At 36.6% G+C, this 20,166-nt stretch overlaps 1 protein-coding gene across 6 annotated transcripts in view; it reads right to left on the bottom strand.

The window, feature by feature from the left end:
* Positions 1-19,494, bottom strand: part of TEX9 (testis expressed 9) — a 91,411-nt gene extending 71,917 nt beyond the window's left edge. For 2 of the 6 annotated variants that reach the window (XM_030930418.1, XM_010374281.2), the window contains exons 1-3: positions 10,568-10,615; positions 10,375-10,466; positions 2,528-2,591 (exon numbers count right to left, since the gene is read on the bottom strand). In XM_030930418.1, the coding sequence (XP_030786278.1) occupies positions 2,528-2,591; positions 10,375-10,466; positions 10,568-10,594 (183 nt within the window). In that variant the 5' untranslated portion in view covers positions 10,595-10,615. Of the gene's footprint in view, positions 1-2,527; positions 2,592-10,165; positions 10,467-10,567; positions 10,622-10,814; positions 10,905-19,315 lie in introns of those variants that run through there. The other 4 variants (XM_030930419.1, XM_010374284.1, XM_030930420.1 and 1 more) reach the window with 4 other exon arrangements.
* Positions 19,495-20,166: the final 672 nt, after the last annotated feature.

Raw genomic sequence — 20,166 nt, 5'->3', positions numbered from 1 at the left:
CTAGACCCCTACCTCTTGCCATATACAAATATCAAATCAAAATGGATTAAATACTTAAATCTAAGATCTCAAAACGATGAAATTACTATAAGAAAACATTGAGGAAACTCTCCAGGACATTGGAGACAAAGATTTCTTCAGTAATACCCCACAAGCAAAGATCACCAAAGCAAAAATGGACAAAAGGGATCAAATAAAGTTAAAAAGCTTTTGCACAGGGAAGGAAACAATAAAGAGACAGCCCACAGAATGGGAGAAAATATTTGCAAACTACGCATCGACAAGGGAATACAAGGCAGAAAATATAAGGAGATCAAACAACACTATAGGAAAAAAAACTAATAATCCAATTTAAAAATGAGCAAAAGATGTGAATAGACATTTCTCAAGAAAAACATACAAATGGCAAACAGGCATTAAAAAGGTGTTCAACATCATTGATCATCAGAGAAATGCAGCAAATCAAAACTACAATATCATCTCAACTCTGATAAAATGGCTTATATCCAAAAGACAGGCAATAACAAGTGCTGGTGAGGATGTAGAGAAACGGAACCCTGGTACACTGTGGGTGGGAATGTAAATTAGTACAACCACAAAGGAAATAGTTTGGAGGTTCCTCAAAAAACTAAAGTTACCATATGATCCAACAATCCCACTGCTGCGTATAGGTCCAAAAGAGGGGAAATCAATACATCAAAGAGATATCTGCACTTCCATGTTTGTTGCAGCACTGTTCACAATAGCCAAGATCTGGAAGCAACCAAAGTGTCCACGAACAGATGAACGGATAAATAAAATGTGGTACATATACACAATGGAGTACTATTCAGCCACAAAAAACAACGAGGCCCTGTCACTTGCAACAACATGGATGTAACTGGAGGTCATTGAGTGAAATAAGTCAGGCACAGAAAGACAAACTTCACATGTTCTCACTTATTTGTGGGATCTGAAAATCCAAACAACTTAACATATGGAGATAGAGAGTTGAAGAATGGTTATCAGAGACTGGGAAGGGTAGTGGGGGATGCAGGGGTGGGAGACAAGGATGGTTAATGGGTACAAAAAATATAGTTAGAAAGAATGAATAGTACCTAGTATTTCATAGCACAACATGTTTATTATAGTCAAAATAATTTAATTGTACATTTTAAATTAACTAAAAGAGTATAACTGGATTTTTTGTAACACAAAAGATAAATAGTTGAGGGGATGGATACCCCATTTTCCATGATGTGATTATTATACAATGCATGCCTGTATCCAAATATCTCATTTACCCCATAAACACTTACTATGTAATCACAAACATTAAAAAATTTAAAAAGAGAAAGTGAGTAAACAAAAATTAAATATGAGAAACCTTATATTGTTCACTTCTGCAGGGGTAGGAATCCACTCCCCAACCCCTTTCCTAGCTTGTCCGTATTCTGTTCTGTTTTTTATTTGCAGGGGGAGTTTTTTTTTTTTTTTTTTTTTTGAGACGGAGTCTCACTCTGTCGCCCAGGCTGGAGTGCAGTGGCCAGATCTCACCTCACTGCAAGCTCCGCCTCCCGGGTTTATGCCATTCTCCGGCCTCAGCCTCCTGAGTAGCTAGGACTACAGGCGCCCGCTACCACGCTCGGCTAGTTTTTTGTATTTTTTAGTACAGACGGGGTTTCACCGTGTTAGCCAGGATGGTCTCCATCTCCTGACCTCGTGATCCACCCGTCTCGGCCTCCCAAAGTGCTGGGATTACAGGCGTGAGCCACGGCGCCCAGCCAAGGGGAGATTCTTTTTATGGGGCTCTCTGAGCAGAAAACGTAAGGAATCCGTCATCTACTATAAAGTGGGGTCCTTTTGTACAAGTATTTTCCTGCTCTTCAGACACTGGCAAAAACTAAAAGATGAAATAAAAATATTTTTAGTAAAACATTTAATTATAAATTAGTAAAACATAATTATAAATTTAATTATAAATATTTTTAGTAAAACATCTACTTATAAATTATAAAATACAAATCTGTAACCATTATCAAAACACATTACTTGAAATGTTATATATTATACATTTCTTATTCCTAAACTAACAAATAATTGTAGATTTGTATAAGGCATTAAGATAAAATACTGCCTAGGTTTCCTTCCCTGCTTCCATCAACTCTATTGTGGGGGACAGGGAGGATAGAAAGTAAGAATCAAAATTAGGTAAGAACTGGTAAAAGTTTTAAAGTAGACTCTACTCCTCTAAGGAGAGTCACTCCTATCAATTAATAATGAGAATTTATAATGAGAATTTAGATGACTGGAGCATCTAAATGGAAAGTACTTTTTCAGTGGCTTTTAGAAAATGTGTGCTTATTAAAAACATATACATATACACATTCCTATACCTGTACATATACATTCATGTTCAGTTTGTAATAATTCATTGAACTGAACACACATGCTTTGGCTAGTTTTTTGTATATATGTCATATATCAAATGAAAAAGATAAAAAACTAGCATTTATATGGAATTATTAATAATTGTACATTTACTTACTATTATTTCCTTAGCTTGTCGAACCACATCAGCTGTTTTTGCCTGTAATTCTGCATTTAAACGCCTAAAAGCAGAAAATAATTGGGATATACTGAAGATCCTAACAAAAATAAAAATTAAACTTCAGCAGTTACACATTATCAAGTGAGCTAATCAACAAATGCCAAAATATACATATGGCATTCTTACTCTAAAATGAACACAGCCATTAAGAATTTATCCTCAACTCCCCATGATTCCTCCTTCCTTGTGGTAGGACCTCAAACACTAAGTGTCAGCCTTTCTGTGGCCCTCTATTAATTTCAAGTGAAGTAACTTACTTAATATATTTGGGAAGAATAAGCTGGGTGAGTTCAACAGAGTTGTTGTTAGCCTACCTGTAAAGAATACAAGTTCTAATCTTGCTTCTCCAGAGACAGGCCCTGTTCTAATTGTGGGCAGAAGTGGGCAGGGTATGAGGGAGACCTGCTCTGGTTTGGGGTGTTGCTTTAACTGGGGAGCTAAATGTGAGGTTTAGTGAGCAGCACACCAGCTGAGGTGTGAGGTGGCTCACACCTCAGCTACACACTTTAACATCAAGCTTCCTTGGAAATAAAGGTGACTATCTTGACCTCAACCTGTCACTCCTTTTTTAATTATGATTTTTCATTCTACCTAGAATCTAGCAAGAAAAGGAATACTATTTACTTGGTTCTATATTAAGACTGCAAGAATGACATTATTATTGAAAGAAATTGTTTCTAAAGGAAAAACTGCCCATAATCCTACCACCACCATCCATTTTTATTTTTAATATTCCCTTCCAATTTTCATCTATAGCATATACACAATTTTGTACTGTTTGCCCACAGCAATATAAAAGGAATATCTATCTCCATGTAATCTTTATAAGCATGTTAAACGGCTATACAATTCAATAAATTGCAATGAACATAATGTACTGAACTCTGTCCCTATTGTTAAGTCCCCTTTTCACTTTTAAAGGTTAACACCATAATAAACATACTCAAAAGCATATAACTTTTTTCTCCTGTTGAAATGTCACATTTCTAGACCACCTAGGATCTTCTGAGATTATGTGAAGGAGACATGATAAGGATTTGAAAAATTAGTTATCTTGTTTTTCTTAGACATATGATTCACAAGTAACACAAAACACAACCTCCAGCCCAAGGAAAAAAAAAAAGAGGGAGACCAGTACCATATCCTTTAACAGTCTGAAGCTTTAAGAAATATTTTCATATCTAAGGATTACGTGGTCACAAGAAAAATATCGAAGAAAGACTTAAAGGTGCCTTTAAAGTGCCATTACCTGATTTTTCGAATTTCCCTAACAAGGACTAGATCACAAGGACTTAAATGGAAGTTTCCAATTAATATAGTGGACCAAGATGACTGAGAAGACTATTCTACTCTAAATCCATGGACATGCCAGATAAAATGTAATGGAGGAAATATTGCTAAGCTCAAACTCAGGCAAGGGAAATGCCCTGGCACTAAGAATAAAGCAGCAATTCAAAGTGAGAGCAACAAACAGGAACAGAAGCCAAAATAGCTTAAAAGCTAGAAGCTGATGCATGTGAGTCATGAAGGGATACACCTGTGAAACACAGGCTACAAAAATTCTACCCACAGCCTTAGGTGAGCAGAAATGAAACTAGAACCATGGGTAGAAAAAGATTCTCTTGCGAGTAATTAAAACAAACAAGAGGGAAGTCCAAATTCATCTTACCTAGATGATACATGCCAAAACTTTAAAATAGAAGAAAGCTGATGTGGAATCAATGAAAACTTGAAACTAGCAAAGGTAAATTGAAAACCACCCTATAGGGACATTTACTCATCTAGAATATATAGGACTCTCTCAAAAAGCAAACTGCTAATGATGATTTCAAAAAGGTAACAAATTGCATAAACAAACAAGCTGCGGAAAGAAAGAATCAGCAGATGTGAGGAAAGGGAAAATTTCTACTATAAGAAGAAGAGATAATATAACAATTCAAAAAAGATTTTAAAATTAGCATTAATTTGTAAAAAAAAAATGCTCACAGAAAAAAACATTAGGCAAGAGCCAATTCTATCACAAAAAAACGTTGAATTTGAAAAAGATCGAAATAATAAATTACACAAATGAAAAACACAGTCACTGAAATTAAGAAGAACTCAAGGAAATTTGACGGATATGTTGAACAATATAATGGACATAGAAGGAATGAGTGAATTAGAAGGCAGATATAAAGAAATCACCTACAAGGAGATACAGAAAACAAGGGGATAAAAACACAAAAGACAGGTTAACATCCATTGAAGACAGATGTTCTGTACCTACTATAACAGAAGTTATAGAAAGAAATCCCAGAGAGGCCCGGGCGCAGTGGCTCACATCTGTAATCCCAGCACTTTGGGAGCTGGAGGAGGGAGGATCACTTGAGGCCAGGAGACCAGCCTGGCCAACGTGGTGAAACCCTGGCTCTACTAAAAACACACAAATTAGCCAGGTGTGGTGCTGCATGCCTGTAATCTCAGCTACTCAGGAGGCTGAGGCACAAGAATCGCTTGAACCTGGGAGGCGGAGACTGCAGTGAGCCAAGATCATGCCACTGCACTCCAGCCTGGGCAACAGAGTGAGACTCTGTCTCCAAAAAAGAAAAAAAGAAATCCCAAGAGGAGTGAATGACAGTATTTCAAGAGCTAATGCTGAGAATTTCCCAAACTGAAGACATGGATCTCATGAAGAATAAAGAAAAGAAATCCACCTGTGTATACATCACAGTGAAAGTACAGAATTTTAAAGATAAAGAGAGTACTCCCTAAACTACCAAATCATTATTTTAAAAGAACAGAGAAAAATAGTCTAATAGCATAATTATCTAAAAAGCTGACAGCAGATGGCTCATTAACACTTTCAACATTGTAACATTTATATTGTCTGTTGACAATATAAGGATATCTTTAACCGGCTGAGAAGGAAAAGTTGGCCATCTAGAACTATATTCAGATAAATTGTCATTGAAGAATAAGTGCAAAGTAACAATTTTCAAAAAGACTGGAGAGTTTAAGACTCAGGTTTTCACAGAAAATAACGAAGGGTCTACACTTCAGGAAGCAAGAAACTGAATCTGGAAAAAAAGAATCATGAAGATATCAGAAAACATGATAAATCTAAATTAGTACAGACTATAAAAATACATTGATGATTAACTGGGTGTGGGTGTATTCAAAACAACAAAGTAAAATATTATCTAACTTAACAGACAGAGGAAACCAAGTTAAAGAATTCTAACATCTTTCCAAACCAGTAAAAATAAAGACATAATGAAAACCCATTCAATCCAGCAGAAGACAGACAAGAACCAAAGACACGACATAATAGAAAACATAAAAAATAAGGTGGCTAAGACAACTGCAAGTTATGTAATAATGTAAAGAAATTAAATTCACTTATTATCAGGCAGAAATTAGACTGGTTATAAAAAGAATGCTCTTACTGATAAATGACATACAAAGTTTGAAAATAGAGGGATGAAGAAAGATATAACAGACACTGCACAATAATGAAAGGAATCAAGGAGATTTCAATAAGTCAAATAAGACACTCCCAAACAAAAATGGCCACAATCATAAGGATTTTTTTAAACTATAATTATAATTGATGATTTTTAATACACTTCTAACAGAAACCAATAAAGCTGCAACAAAAAAAGGCAAGGATACCGATGTCATGAAGAACAAATATAGAACAGATTAGACAACAAATAATGAATACATTTTCTATCAAAGAACACATAGAACTTCTACAAAAAGTGAACATGCACTTGGCCACAAATAAGTCTCAATACATTTAAAAACTTAATATATCAATTCTCTAATCATAATGAAATTTAAAATAAACTAGGCTGGGCCTGTAAACCCAGCACTTTGGGAGGTCGAGGCTGGTGGATCATTTGAGTCCAAGAGTTAAAGACCAGCCTGGGCAACATGGCGAAGCCCAGTCGCTACAAAAAATATAATACAAAAATAAGCTGGGCATGGTAGCACATGCCTGTAGTCCCAGCTACTCAGGAGCCTGGGAGGTGAAGGTTGCAGTGGGCTGAGATCACACTGATTGCACTTCAGTCTGGGCAACAGAGTGAGACTCTGTCTCAAAAAAAAAAAAAAAATTAGCATGGCATGGTGGCATGCGCCTGTAGTCCCAGCTCCTCAGGAGGTTGGGGTGGGAGAACTCTTAAGCCCAGGAGGTCAAAGCTGCAGTGAGCCATAATCACACCACTGCACTCCAGCCTGGACATCAGAGCAAGACTTGTCACATACATACTTAGAAAAATAAAAACTAGACAACAGTAAACAAACAACCCTATGTGCTTGCAAACTAAAAAACACACTTCTAAAAATTACTATGAAAATCATATACTATTTAGAACTAAATAACCATAAAAGAAATATACATCAAAACAAGTCCTGGAATATAGTTAACCTATAGTTGAAGAGAAATTTAAAGACACAAATATATTTATTTAAAAATAAGAAAAACAATAAATGAGGTAAAGAAATTAAAAAACAAAAAATCAATCCACCCCAGGTAGAAGAGATCATTTGTCTTTATTTCTATAAAGATTAATGAAATTTTAAAATAGCACAGATTAGCAAGATAACCAAAGCTGGTTCTCTGGAAAGACCAATAAACAGATAAATCTCCCAGGAAGCGTGATAGAAAAAGAAAAAGACAAAACTAAACAATATTGGAAAGCTACCAAAAGGAGGGGTGTACATAGTTATGGATACAGTCAAGATTTCAAACATACCACCAGAGTCAGTTTATGCTAATATATTTTAAAACATACATGATATGAACACTTTTCTAGAACCAAAAATTATTTTAGAAATAACTAAAAACTATTCTAGAAATAGTACATCTAAATAATCATTAAAGAAGCTAAATTCAGAGACAAAAAGAATCCCCTTGAAAAAAGAACACTAGACTCAGACAGTTTCACAATTTTAATCAAAGGGCAGAAAATCTGTAATTATAAAAAGCTTCCAAGAAAAGAAACAAAAAAGGAAAACTATTTGGCTTCTTTCATGTAGCCAGAATAATATTGATACCAAAAACGGAAAGGAAAATAACTAGAAAAAAAAGTTTAACACCCATTTCACTTTTGTTCATAGATGCAAAAAACCTACATAAAATTATAGCAATCATATCTAGCAGTCTTTAAAGCAAAACAAGAAACCTGCCTTTCTAGTTCAGTATGTTAAAACATTAAAGGAGGGGAAAAGAACATACCAATACCTGAATTAATTGGGGAAAAAATAAGTTTTGATACATTTAACACTCATTCAAATTAGGAAATAAGGGGAAGAATTTTAAACATAATAAAAAGAATCTACCAAAACCCTAGGGAAAATCTCAAATGTAGTGATTATTAAAAGTGGGCTTCTCAAAATCATAAACAAGGAAGCTCACCATCACTTTTTCTATTCCATATCACACGGGAAGTCCTAAACAGAGAAACAGAGACAATGCAGGAGAATTATCAAAGGACAAAATGATCAAAATTTGCATATAATTGTCTTCATCAAAAATCCAAGGGACTTCACAGAATGAATAAGAGAGCCCAGCAGGACTGAAGATCTGTGTGTATATAAATACAGATGTAGCATCAACATCTAAAAATTCAACATTTATAACCAATTAGAAAATGTAATAGAAAAAATTCCACTTATTATATAGCAACTAATCAGTACCTTGAAGCAAATTATATATGCAAGAATTTTATGTAGTAAAATGATAAAACGCTATTAAAGGTCAAATAAAACCCATAAATGGAGAAGTATCATATTCATGGCAGATTCAATAGCATAAATAAGTCAGTTATCTGCAAATTAATCTGTAAATCCAATGTAACTGGGATTTATGAGGGGGCTTGCCCTACCAGTTATCATGTTATCTTATTGTTAGCTATCTGTATTATAATACAGGAATGAAGCTTGAAAAATCTATCCACTTGAGCGATTACCATCTTCCTTAGTCTATCCTCTTAGATAGTGATTATTTCCTCCAACAGGAGCAGAATTGCAAAGGTTTTGGATTAAGGTCCCTGAGAAGTAGCATTCTAATGATTAATGCCAAGACAACAGGTGGCAAAACAGATACCATACTGTTATTTCATATTCTTGCTTACAGGGATGGCCAGACATTTTACTCTTCTGCATGACACAGAAGTACTCTAGAAGATTCACGTATGTAGGGAGTTATTCTGTTCATATGCTTCAGATGTGCACAACTCAAGAGTACAGAAAACAGGACAAGTAACAGCTGGCCACCATGTAATACTGTTTAGCTATCTCGTTTTATAAAACAACTCGTGCTAGAATAGAATAATGGTCCCTGTATAGTTCTCATTTTAAGCAGGACTATGTCCCTAACGATGCACCAGAACCAGGTGCAAAATACACTCTCAAATAACTGAACAAATAAACCTAATCCAGGTATTTAATACTATATGGTTAATCATAATGAAAATAACCGTTTTGATTCAGGCACAGCTAATAAAGAACTATATATAGAAAACAGATTAAGTTGCTTAAGTACACTTTTGAACTGGGATAATCTGCCCATTTCATAAGAGAGAAGAAGATATGATTATCTTCCTACTTGCTGTGGTAAATTGGTCGGTGTATAGTTCATCTAAACACAGTACCCTTCAGTTTTAATTTCAAATATGCTTTAATTTTAAATATAAATCATATGTAGATCATACGGTAACTCTAGTTTAACCCTCTGATACAAACTGCCAACTATTTCCAAATTTTAATCTAGTTATTTTATATTAAATTAAAAAGAAAGGGAGTTCTTAAAAGGCACTTTTTTGTAAGGGTATGTACGATGGCAAATAAAACAGGCACGGTCTCTGCCCTTAGAACTTACAGTCCAATGGACGAGACAGACAAAAAGGAAATTCACAAATGAATTTATTGTAACAAATTGTGCTAATTAGAAAGAAAAATCAGTGAGATAATGAAAAAGATCAACAAGGGAGCATACTTAGCATGGTCAAGGAAGGCCACTCACATTACAGGTTGAAGGCGTGTATGACTGCCTTCTTTCCAGAGACAGAAAGAAAACCTGAGAGTTCTCAGAACCAAAAGGCCAGTGAAGCTGGCGAGTTTTAAGGTGAAAAGGGGAAGAGGGAATAAGATCAAATACTGGAGGCAGGAGGAGCCACATCGATCAGAGCTTTTGAAACGCAACAGGAAACTATTGTACAATTTTAAGCAAAGGAATGATATGATCAAATTAAAAGATTACACTGACTGCTGTGTGAAAACTTGGGGATGAGGAGTGGAATGGGCCAAGAATGAAAGCACCGTTGTCAAGATAGTTGTAATTACACCGAGAACAGATAAGAAAAGGAACATCTGAACGAGAACGGTAATTCTGACTGCAGTGGGAAGCATCCTTTCAGTTTAGAAACCAACCTAAAGGAAATTTACCCAAGGTAAACTCTATGAACTTGAAATTAAGCGAAATAACCTAAACTATCAAATGAACTATTCGTGGCAATTCCTGCTACCCGAGTAACTTTCAACAGTATCTTGCTGTTTCCTTGGGCTATATTTCAAATTAAACATGTTTACTTAGGCTAAATTTTCGCCCACTTCAAATATCTTCTAATACGCAGGCGAACTACTCAGATCAGAGATAAAAGGATCAACGGCAGGTGAACGAGATGACCAGAAGGGAATGCTGCAGAGTGAGTGGTCCCGAAGATCCAGCCAGTCGCCAGGAAAAAAAGCCTCATTTAGATGAGAGAAAGAAGGAAAAGCTCAACCGCTGAATTTCTTACTTATATTCTTCCTCCAAGGCAAGGAGGTCGGGTCCAGGTGTAGAGGGTTGCTGAACGGGTGGCGGGAGCGGAGTCCCTGGAACGCTGCTTCTCTGTAAAAGAGCCAGAGACTTTCAGAGCCAAAGTTAAAGGATGTTAGGCGTCCTAGTCGCCAGAGCCTAGATGCTCCCCAGGAGTCTGGAGTTAAACTAACCGTAAGACCCAGACTTCGCCCCGCCATCTTTGGCGACTGCGACGCGGTTACCGAGGCAACGACGCATCTTCCCGCGAGAGTTTCCACATCCCGGGCAGCCTCCCCCCACGGTCGCCTACGCCTTCCCACTCCCAAATTCTATGCGGAGAGCCGCGCGAGACTCTGGCAGCGGGCGCGGCCTTTGCTCGCAGCACTCGGCACTGCCCCAGGAACCCAGGAAGTCTTCCTAACTGGAAATTCGACTTACAGCCGGTGCAAATTCTCAACTTGGGGGTTGGAGGAGTTTCAGCCCAAAGAGGCAGGTCCGTTGCTGCTACTCTGTAGAAAGCAAGCTGGTGAGGCAAGTCCCTCCCTGTTGTGCTCTTCAAACCGTTAGTGGCTAATCCGACCTTCACCCTGTTTGCTTAAAGTGAACTCTTCAGTGGTATTCAAAAGTTTTGATTTCTAATTTTTGTTTACAGCATGCATGGCTAAGACTCAGGCTCTCAAGTTAGTAAACCTAAATTCTTATTCTGGCACTGCCACTTACTAGTTATATGGCCTTGCGCAAATCACTCTATCTTGGCCACTTCATTCGTCAAATGGGAGTGAGAATAGTGCCCACTTCACAGTTATGAGAAGCAAATGAATTCGGGCTTAGGTTCATGCCCGAAACACATAAGCAGTTAATTATTTCAGTTGTTTTGGAATAAAATTGACGTCCGAAAATAAACCGTGATATGTATGGTCAACTGATCTTTAGCAAGGGTGCAGGACCATTCAATGGGAAAATCGTCTTCAACAGATGAGGAGACAACTGGATATCCAAATTCAAAACAATGCAGTTAGACCCTTATCTCACAACATATACAAAAATTTAAATGTATCAAAGACATAAACTTAGGAGCTAAAACTCTAAAACTCGTCAAAGAAACTGTTGGTGTAAATCTTTATGACCTTGAACTACAATTCTGAGAATCCTTGATGGATTCTTAGATATGAGACCAAAAGCATTAGCAAAAAAAGAAAAGAAAAAAGAGCCTGGGCACGGAGGCTCATGCCTGTAATCCCAGCACTTTGGGAGGCCGAGGCGAATGGATCACCTGAGGTTGGGAGTTCGAGACCAGCCTGACCAATGGAGAAACCCTGCCACTACTTAAAAAAGTAAAAATAAAAAAAAAATTAGCCGTGTATGGTGGCTCATGCCTGTAATCCCAGCTACTCGGGAGGCTGAGGCAGGAGAATTGCTTGAACCTGGGAGGTAGAGGTTGCGGTGAGCTGAGATCACACTCCAACCTGGGCAACAAGAGCGAAATTCTGTCTCAAGAAAAAAACAAAAAAGAAAAAGAAAAATAGATGAACTAGACATTATCAAAACTTTTAAAAACTTTTTGTTTCAAAAGATACCATAAATAAAGTAAGAAGACCACAGGAAGAGGGGAAATTCTTGCAAATTATATATCTGATAAATAACTTGTGTCTGGACTATAGAAGGAACTATTAAAATTCAAAAATAGGTGAGTGCAGTGGCTCATGCCTGTAATCTCAGCACTTTGGAGGCTAAGTCAGGAGGATCACTTGAGCCCAGGAGTTCCAGACCAGTCAAGCCAACACAGAGAGACCCCATCTCTACAAAAAAAAGGAAACAGATAAATAAAAATTAGCTGGGTCCAGTGGTACATGCCTGTAGTCCCAAATACTAGGAGACTGAGTTGGGAGGATCGCTTGAGCCAGGAAGATCAAGGCTGCAAAGAGCCATGGTCACACCACTGCACTCTAGCCTGGGTGACAGAGTGAGACCCTGACTAAAAAAAAAAATTTTTTTTAAAAGACAGCCCAAGTTAAAAATGGGCAAAGAATCTTCAATAGGGACTTCTCCAAAGAACATATACAAGTAGCCAAAAAGCACATGAAAAGATGCTCAATATTATTTGTCTTCAGGGAAATGAAAATTAAAACCAAAATGAAATGCCACTTGACACCCACTAGAATGGCTATAATCAAAAGGATGGACAGCCAGACGCAGTGGCTCCCACCTGTAATCCCAGCACTTTGGGACGTTGAGGCAGGCAGATCACCAGAAGTCAGGAGTTTGAGACCAGCCTGGCCAACATGGTGAAACTCCATCTCTACTAAAAGTACAAAAAATTAGCCAGCAGTGGTGGTGCATGCTTGTAATCCCAGGTACTCAGGAGGCTGAAGCTGGAGAATCGCTTGAACCCAGGAGGTGGAGGTTGCAGTGAGCCGAGATCGTGCCACTGCACTCCAGCCTGGGTGACAGAGGGAGACTTCGTCTCAAAAAAAAAAAAAAAAAAAAAAAGGATGAACAATAACATGTAGAGGAGGATGTAGAGAAACTTGAACCCTCATAAACTGTTAGTGGGAATGGGAAAATTGTGCAGCCACTGTGGAAAATGGTCTAGCAATTCCTCAATAGTTTATACACAGAGTTACCACACAATCCAGCAACCAGCAGCCACTGCTAGGTATACCCCACGCAAAATGAAAAGACACCCACATGAAAAGTATATATACAAATGTTTATATCAGGATTATTCATAGCAGCCAAAATGCAAAATGAACCCATAATGGTCATAAACTGATTAGTGGTTGAATAAAAAGTGGTATATTCATACAATGGAGTATTATTCAGAAACAAGAAAGAATGAAGTACATATATACCACAATATGGATGAACCTTGAATATATTATGCTAAGTGAAAGAAGCCATTCATAAAAGACCAAGTATTATCTAATTTCATTAACAAAAGATCACATACTATAGGATTCTATTTCAATATGACTACATATTGTAGAAAATGTCCAGAATAGGCAAATCCATAGTCACAGAAGTAGATTAGTAGTTGTCTAGGCTTGGCAGATGATGGAGGGTTAGCTAAGGAGTTACAGGGTTTGGGGGGTGCTAGTGAAAATATTCTAAAATCAATTGTGTTGATGGTGTACATGTCTGTGAATACATTTAAAGCCAATAAGTAGTACACTTTATATGGGTAAATATAGATATGTGAAATGAATCACTCAAGCTGTTACATCTTAAAAACAACAATTATTTACAACATCAAGGAATAAAGAAAGGAATACTATGCAAGCACTAATCAAAAGGAAGCTGGAGTAGCTATATTAATTTCAAACAAAGATGACATCAGAACAAGTAAAATTATCAGGGACAAAGAGGAGCATTAATGATAGAGGTCAATTCTCCAAGGGGATAGAACAATCCTGGTGTATATGCTCCTAACAATAGTGTCAAAATGCATGAGGCAAAAACTGATAGGACTTGCAAAGAGAAATAGACAAATCTATCATTATATTTGGAGACTTCAACATTACTCCTTCAGTAATTAACAAGTTAAGCAGGCAGAAAATCAGCAAGAGTTGCTCTGGACAGCACCATCAATCAACTTGATCTCATTGACATTTATAGAATACTCATTTCAATAACAGCAGAATACACATTTTTCTCAAGGTCACATGGAACAGTCACCAAGCTAGAAAACATTCTAGCCATAACACACTTTAATAAATTTAAAAGAATAGAAATTATATAGTTTAGGGTGCTGTAACAAAGTACCACCAAGTGAGTGGCTTGAAACAACAGAAATTTATTGTTTCATGGGTCTGGAGGCTAGAAGTACAAAACCACAGAATCACCAGGACTATGTTTTGCTTGAAACCTGAAGGGGAGACTCTTTCTCTGCCTCTTTCTAGCTTCTGATGGTGACTGTCACTTCTTGACATTCCTTGGCTTGCAGCTGCATCACTACAACCTCTCTTTGCCTCTAATCATGTAGCATTTCCCCTGTGTGTTTCTGTCTTTGCATGGCATTCCTGCTTTTCATAAAGACTCCAGTAGTATTGGATTTGGGCCACCCTAATGACCTCATCCTAACGTAATTACATCTGTAAAGACCATATTCACAGGTACTGGGGGTTAGGAATTCAATATATGGTAGGGAGTGGGAGGTGGCACACTTTAACCTATAACAGAAATTATACAAACTGTGGTCCCAGACCACAATAAAACTAAACTAAAAATCAATAACAAAACAGCTGGAAACCCACAAAATATTTGCAAATTAAATTCATACTTCTAAATAATACATGGATCAAGTAAATATCTAGAGGAATTAAAAAAACACTTTGGGCTGGGCGTGGTGGCTTATGCCTGTAATCCCAGTACTTTGGGAGGCTGAGGAGGGAGGATCACAAGGTCAGGAGATCAAGACCATCCTGGCTAACACGGTGAAATCTCATCTCTATTTAAAAAATACAAAAAATTAGCTGGGCATGGCAGCGGGCGCCTGTAGTCCCAGCTACTCAGGAGGCTGAGGCAGAAGAATGGCTGAACCCAGGAGGCACAGCTTGTAGTGAGCCAAGATCACGCCACTGCACTCCAGCCTGGGCGACAGAGCGCGACTCCATCTCAAAAAAAAAAAAAAAAAGAAAAGAAAAAGGAAACATTTTGAACTAAATAAAATTTGAAATATAACTTATCAAAACCTGTGGAATGCTATGAAAGCAGTGCTTGGAGTGCGTAGCATTCAATGCATGTATTAGAAAAAGAAGAAAAATCTAAACTCAATCTAAATGTCTACCTTCAGCAGCTAAAGGAAAAATATTAAACTTAAAGAAAGCAAAAGAAAAGTAACAATAAACATTAGAACATAAATCAATGGAACTGAAACAGGGAAACAATAGAGAAAATCACAGAAACCAGAATCTACTTAAAATCAATAAAATTATAGCTGTGCTAACCAAGAAAAAGAGAAGATCCAAATAACCTGTTCTGTGTTCTTTTCTGTGATGGTCAGGTGTGGCCATGAGAGGAGAACAATGTTTATTATACTCACAGGTTCTAGAAATAGAAAACATGCCATGTCATACAGGGTTACATGGGGAAGCCTGGGGGTAGTCAGGAGGCAGAAAACAGGAGCAAGAGAAAAGCCTAGACTAGAGCCTCTGTTGGAGTTTCCACAGGAAAAGCAAGGTAGGGCAGAGTAAACCGATTAGGATTGGCTAGTATGAATAATTTCAGATGGCCTCGTAGTATACAGGTTATCTGATATATAGTATACTTAGTTATCTGGTACATAGCTCTGCAATGGCTAGGACAGAGGAAGGCCTGTTGTATATGGGCCAGACAGAGGAGGTAAGGCTTCATATTAGTTTTTTATATATCAAAGCCATGCTCCCTGGCTAAGCCCTTTTGCTTAGCTAAGAATTGGCTTGCCCCAGGGGGGAGCAGTTTTTCCCAAGCCAGAAAGGATTTTTTTAAGATGTCAAACATCATAATATACAGAAAATTTAAAAATCTAAACAATACAGTACCAATAAAATGGAATATAAGGCATCATCAGTTGTCCCATGAAAATAAAAGGATAATAAAGGAATACTATGAACTCTATACCCCAACATTTAATAAATTAGATGAAATGGACCAATTACTTGAAAGATACAAACTACCAAAACTCATGCAAGGAGAAATAGATAATCTGAGTAGGCAAGGACATTGAGTCAATAACCTTCCAAGAAAGAAATCACCAGTTCCAGATGGTTTCTCTGGTGAATTCTAACAGACATTTAAGGAAGAAATACCAATTCTACATAATCTTTTTTTTGGAAAATAGAGGCAGAAGGAACACTTCCCAACTCATTCTATGAATCTAGCATTACCCTAATACTAAGAGCAGTTAAAGACATTATAGGAAAACTACAGACTGATATCCTTCATGAATATAGATTTTTAAATCCTTATCAAAATTTTAGCCAATATAATCCAAAAATGTCTAAAAAGGATTATGCAACACAATGGAGTGGGATTTATTCTCAGTATACAAGGATGGTTCAATATTCTAAAATCAATGAATTCAGCACATCAAAAAGATAAAGAAGAAAAATTATATGATCATATAAATTCATGCAGCAAAAGCGTTTGACGAAATCCAGCACCCTTGAAGGTATAAACTCTCAGAAAACTAGGACTAGAGGGAAATATCCTCAAGTTGATAAAGAACTTCCACAAAATATCTACAGCTTAATGGTGAGAAACTAGATTTCTCCCTAAGATCAGGAACAACACAAACATGTCCTTTATCATCATTATTATTTAATATTACATCTGAAGTTCTAGCTAGTGCAATAAGACAATAAAAGGGAATAAAGAGTACGCAGATAAGGAAGGAAGAAATAAACCATCTTTGTGTATAGATGACATAAATGTCTATAAAGGAAATTTTTTTACAAAGGAAAATCCGAAAGAAGAAATAAAACTCTCCTGTAACTAATAAAATGATAAAAATAAAATTTGTGGATTCATAGAATAGACAATACAATAGTATTCAACCTTAAAAAGGCATGAAATTCTGAGACATGCTACTACATGAATAAACCTTGAAAGCATTTTGCTAAGTGAAATAAGCCAGACACAAAAGGACCAACATTGCGTAATTCCACTTATTTAAGGTGCCTAGAAATGGTTAATTCACAGAGACAGAAAATAGAGTTTACCAGGGACTAGGGAGAGAGGAAGTTAGGGAGTTATTTTTTCATGTACAGAGTTTCTGTTTGAGATGATGAAAAAGTTCTGAAAATGGATAATGACTATTAAATCATTACACAACTTTGTGAATATATTACACTTAATACCACCAAATTGTATATTAAAACGTGGTTGACATGGTAAATTTTATGTATATTTTACCACAATAAAAATTTCCAGTAGAGGGGTATTCTATAAAATATCCAACCAGTACTCCTCAAAATTGTCAAGGTCATCCAAAACAAGGCTGTGAAACTGTCACAGCCAAGAGGAGCTCAAAGAGACATAACAGCTTTGTAAAGTGATTATATTAGTCTGTTCTCACACTGCTGTAAAAAATACCCGAGATTGGTAATTTATAAAGGAAAGAGGTTTAATGGACTCAAAGTTCTGTTTGACTTGGGAGGCCTCAGGAAACTTACAATCATGGTGGAAGGGGAAGCAGGCATGTCTTACATGGTGGCAGGAGAGAGCAAGTATGTGAAAGAGGAAATGTCAGACACTTATAAAACCATCAGATCTCATGAAAGATCACTCTCTATCACGAGAACAGCATGGGGGACACCACTCCCATGATCCAATCACCTCCGACCAGGTCTCTCCCTCAACACGTGGGGATTATGGAGATTACAATTCAAGATGAGGTTTGGGAGGGAATACAAAGCCTATCAGCATATCAATGATATACTGGACCAAACCCTAGAATAGGAAAAGACATAGTAAAAAACAAGGAATTCTGAATAAACTTGGACTTCAGTTAATGTATCAGTAATGTACTAATTTCAACAATTTAACCATATTAATGTAAGATCTTAATAACAGGGAAAACTAGGTGCAGGGTGCATGCGAACTCTCTGTATGATATTCTCAGTTTTTCTGCAAATGTAAAACTTCTAAAAAAAAAATCTTTTTTTAAAAAAAGTTAAAAGGGGTTTTTTTCTTCAACAAAATTGTGTGCTAGATGATCTGGGACACCCTTCCACTGCACAACAACCAGATTCTGAAAAAAAAAAAAAAAATCCTTATCTATGCATGAACTTGAAGAAAGCAGGAGAAATTTCCATGTGTCCTCCTGACATCTCGTTCTCCAGATCTCTTCCCCACAAATAAACAAAACCTTCTGATAGTATGCAGTTAAGAACAAAAACGTTAAACTGAGAAAATACCCAGGGAATTGTATTCAGCAAACAAGGTTTACACCAACAGCAATATGGAAGAGCTGAATCTGAGACCTCTGTGCTAAGCTAGAAACCGAAAGAGAGTACAAGTGGTTTACACTGGTAGTGCCCCAATGGTCGTAGGAGATTCAAACACAAATCTTCTTCAAGAAAACGTTTCTAGTTAAGCCCACTAGATTCCCAGGTTAAGATTAAGAAAATGTGAATTCACCATCAAAAATCACCAGACATAAAGGAAGTAAGTCACCATAAGTGCAAAATTAGAAGAAATAACAAATATTCAGACTTTCAAGAAATTCAGATATTAAAATTTTGTCAGCTGTGAAATATAGAAAATCTATTTTAAAAAATAGAAATAAGGGACAGAATCACAACAATGAACAAGCAACAAGAGACCATCAGGAATGACCAGGCAAATATGATAAATAATCAAATACAGCTTTTAGATATTAAACACATATTTGTTGAAATGAAAATACTCAGTGAATAGCAGTGAAATACTCAGTGAAAATACTCAGTGAAAATACTCAGGTCGAATAGCAGATTATAAACAGATAATTAGTAAACCATAACGTATCTGAAAAAATTATTCAGAATGAACAGAGAATGGTTCAACAGTACTAAAGTTCGACTGAAAAGATCTGACATATAAAAAATCGAATTTCAAGGACACACTTGAAAAATTGAGAAGCAATATTACAAAAGTTAATTCCTTAGAATTTTCCAGAATTTAGGAAAAATACAAATATAAGTTCAAGAAGCACGGTGCATCACAAAGAGGATAAATTTTTAAATATATTCCTGGAGCTGTCATATATGCCAAAACACCAAAGAAAAAAGAGATCTTTAAAGCAGCCAAGAGGAAAAAAAGACAAATAACCTACAAAGAAGCAATTAGATTAAAGTAGGTGTTTTAATAGCTACAATGAAAGCCAGAAAGACAGTAAGATAATTAGCAGAATTTGATAATAGGCCCCATTATAATGAAAATTTGGATCAAGCATGCTTGGTTATAAATGACCAACTACTCACTAATGATTGGCAGCCTTCTGTCTAGTTCTACTCTCAAACTGGGTAGGATAAACTTCTATCTTCTGAATTGACAGGGTGGGGGACATAGTAAGGCTCGGTGGGAAAAGTCAGCAGTCTATCTCAGGAAACAGGGAGCCTGAGGATGACTCCTTTATTGCCGGTATTCTTATAGCCCTATCTCTTTTGATTAGACCAACTAAATGGAACCCAGCTAATCACTACAGTTGCTGCGACTGTTCTGGAACTGGAAGTCCTAGCCTGTGAGACAGGATCCAGAATTGGCACCATTTGACATTTATTTTGGAGCAGATAGTCACCATCACCACCATGTGATGCCAAACCACAACCAGGATGAGCAAATACTTTAATTATAGAGCCAGGCCACTGGAACTTCTAGTCAATCAGCTAGACAGGCTCAGGTGACTCATTTCTTTAATTATCACAATAATCCCACTCTTCTTTTTATGAAGTTAAAAATATTCATCCTCACTAATCTCATTATGAGGGGATTTTATTGTGTCTTAAAAGTGATAAAGAAAATAATTTCTGTTTAGAACTGCGCACTTATTCACCAATACTGTATTGCAAGATGAGAGTGAAATAAAGATATCTTTAGATAAATAAAGCCTAAGAAAATTGGGCACACATATATGCCTACCAAAGGCACTTCTAAAGTACATGCTTTAGGAAGAAAAAAAAATACTAGTGAAGTATTGTGAAACACCAGAAAAATGGTGAGCAAACAAGATGGTAAACATGCATGTAAACATCATCCAACTAAGAATAGAAGGGAACTTCTTCAACCTAATAAAGGGCATCTCAAAAAACCCTACATCTAACATTATTTAATG

The sequence above is a fragment of the Rhinopithecus roxellana genome, chromosome 5 (assembly GCF_007565055.1).
Source record: "Rhinopithecus roxellana isolate Shanxi Qingling chromosome 5, ASM756505v1, whole genome shotgun sequence".
NCBI lineage: Eukaryota > Metazoa > Chordata > Mammalia > Primates > Cercopithecidae > Rhinopithecus > Rhinopithecus roxellana.
This window is presented reverse-complemented; position numbering and strand designations above follow the sequence as displayed.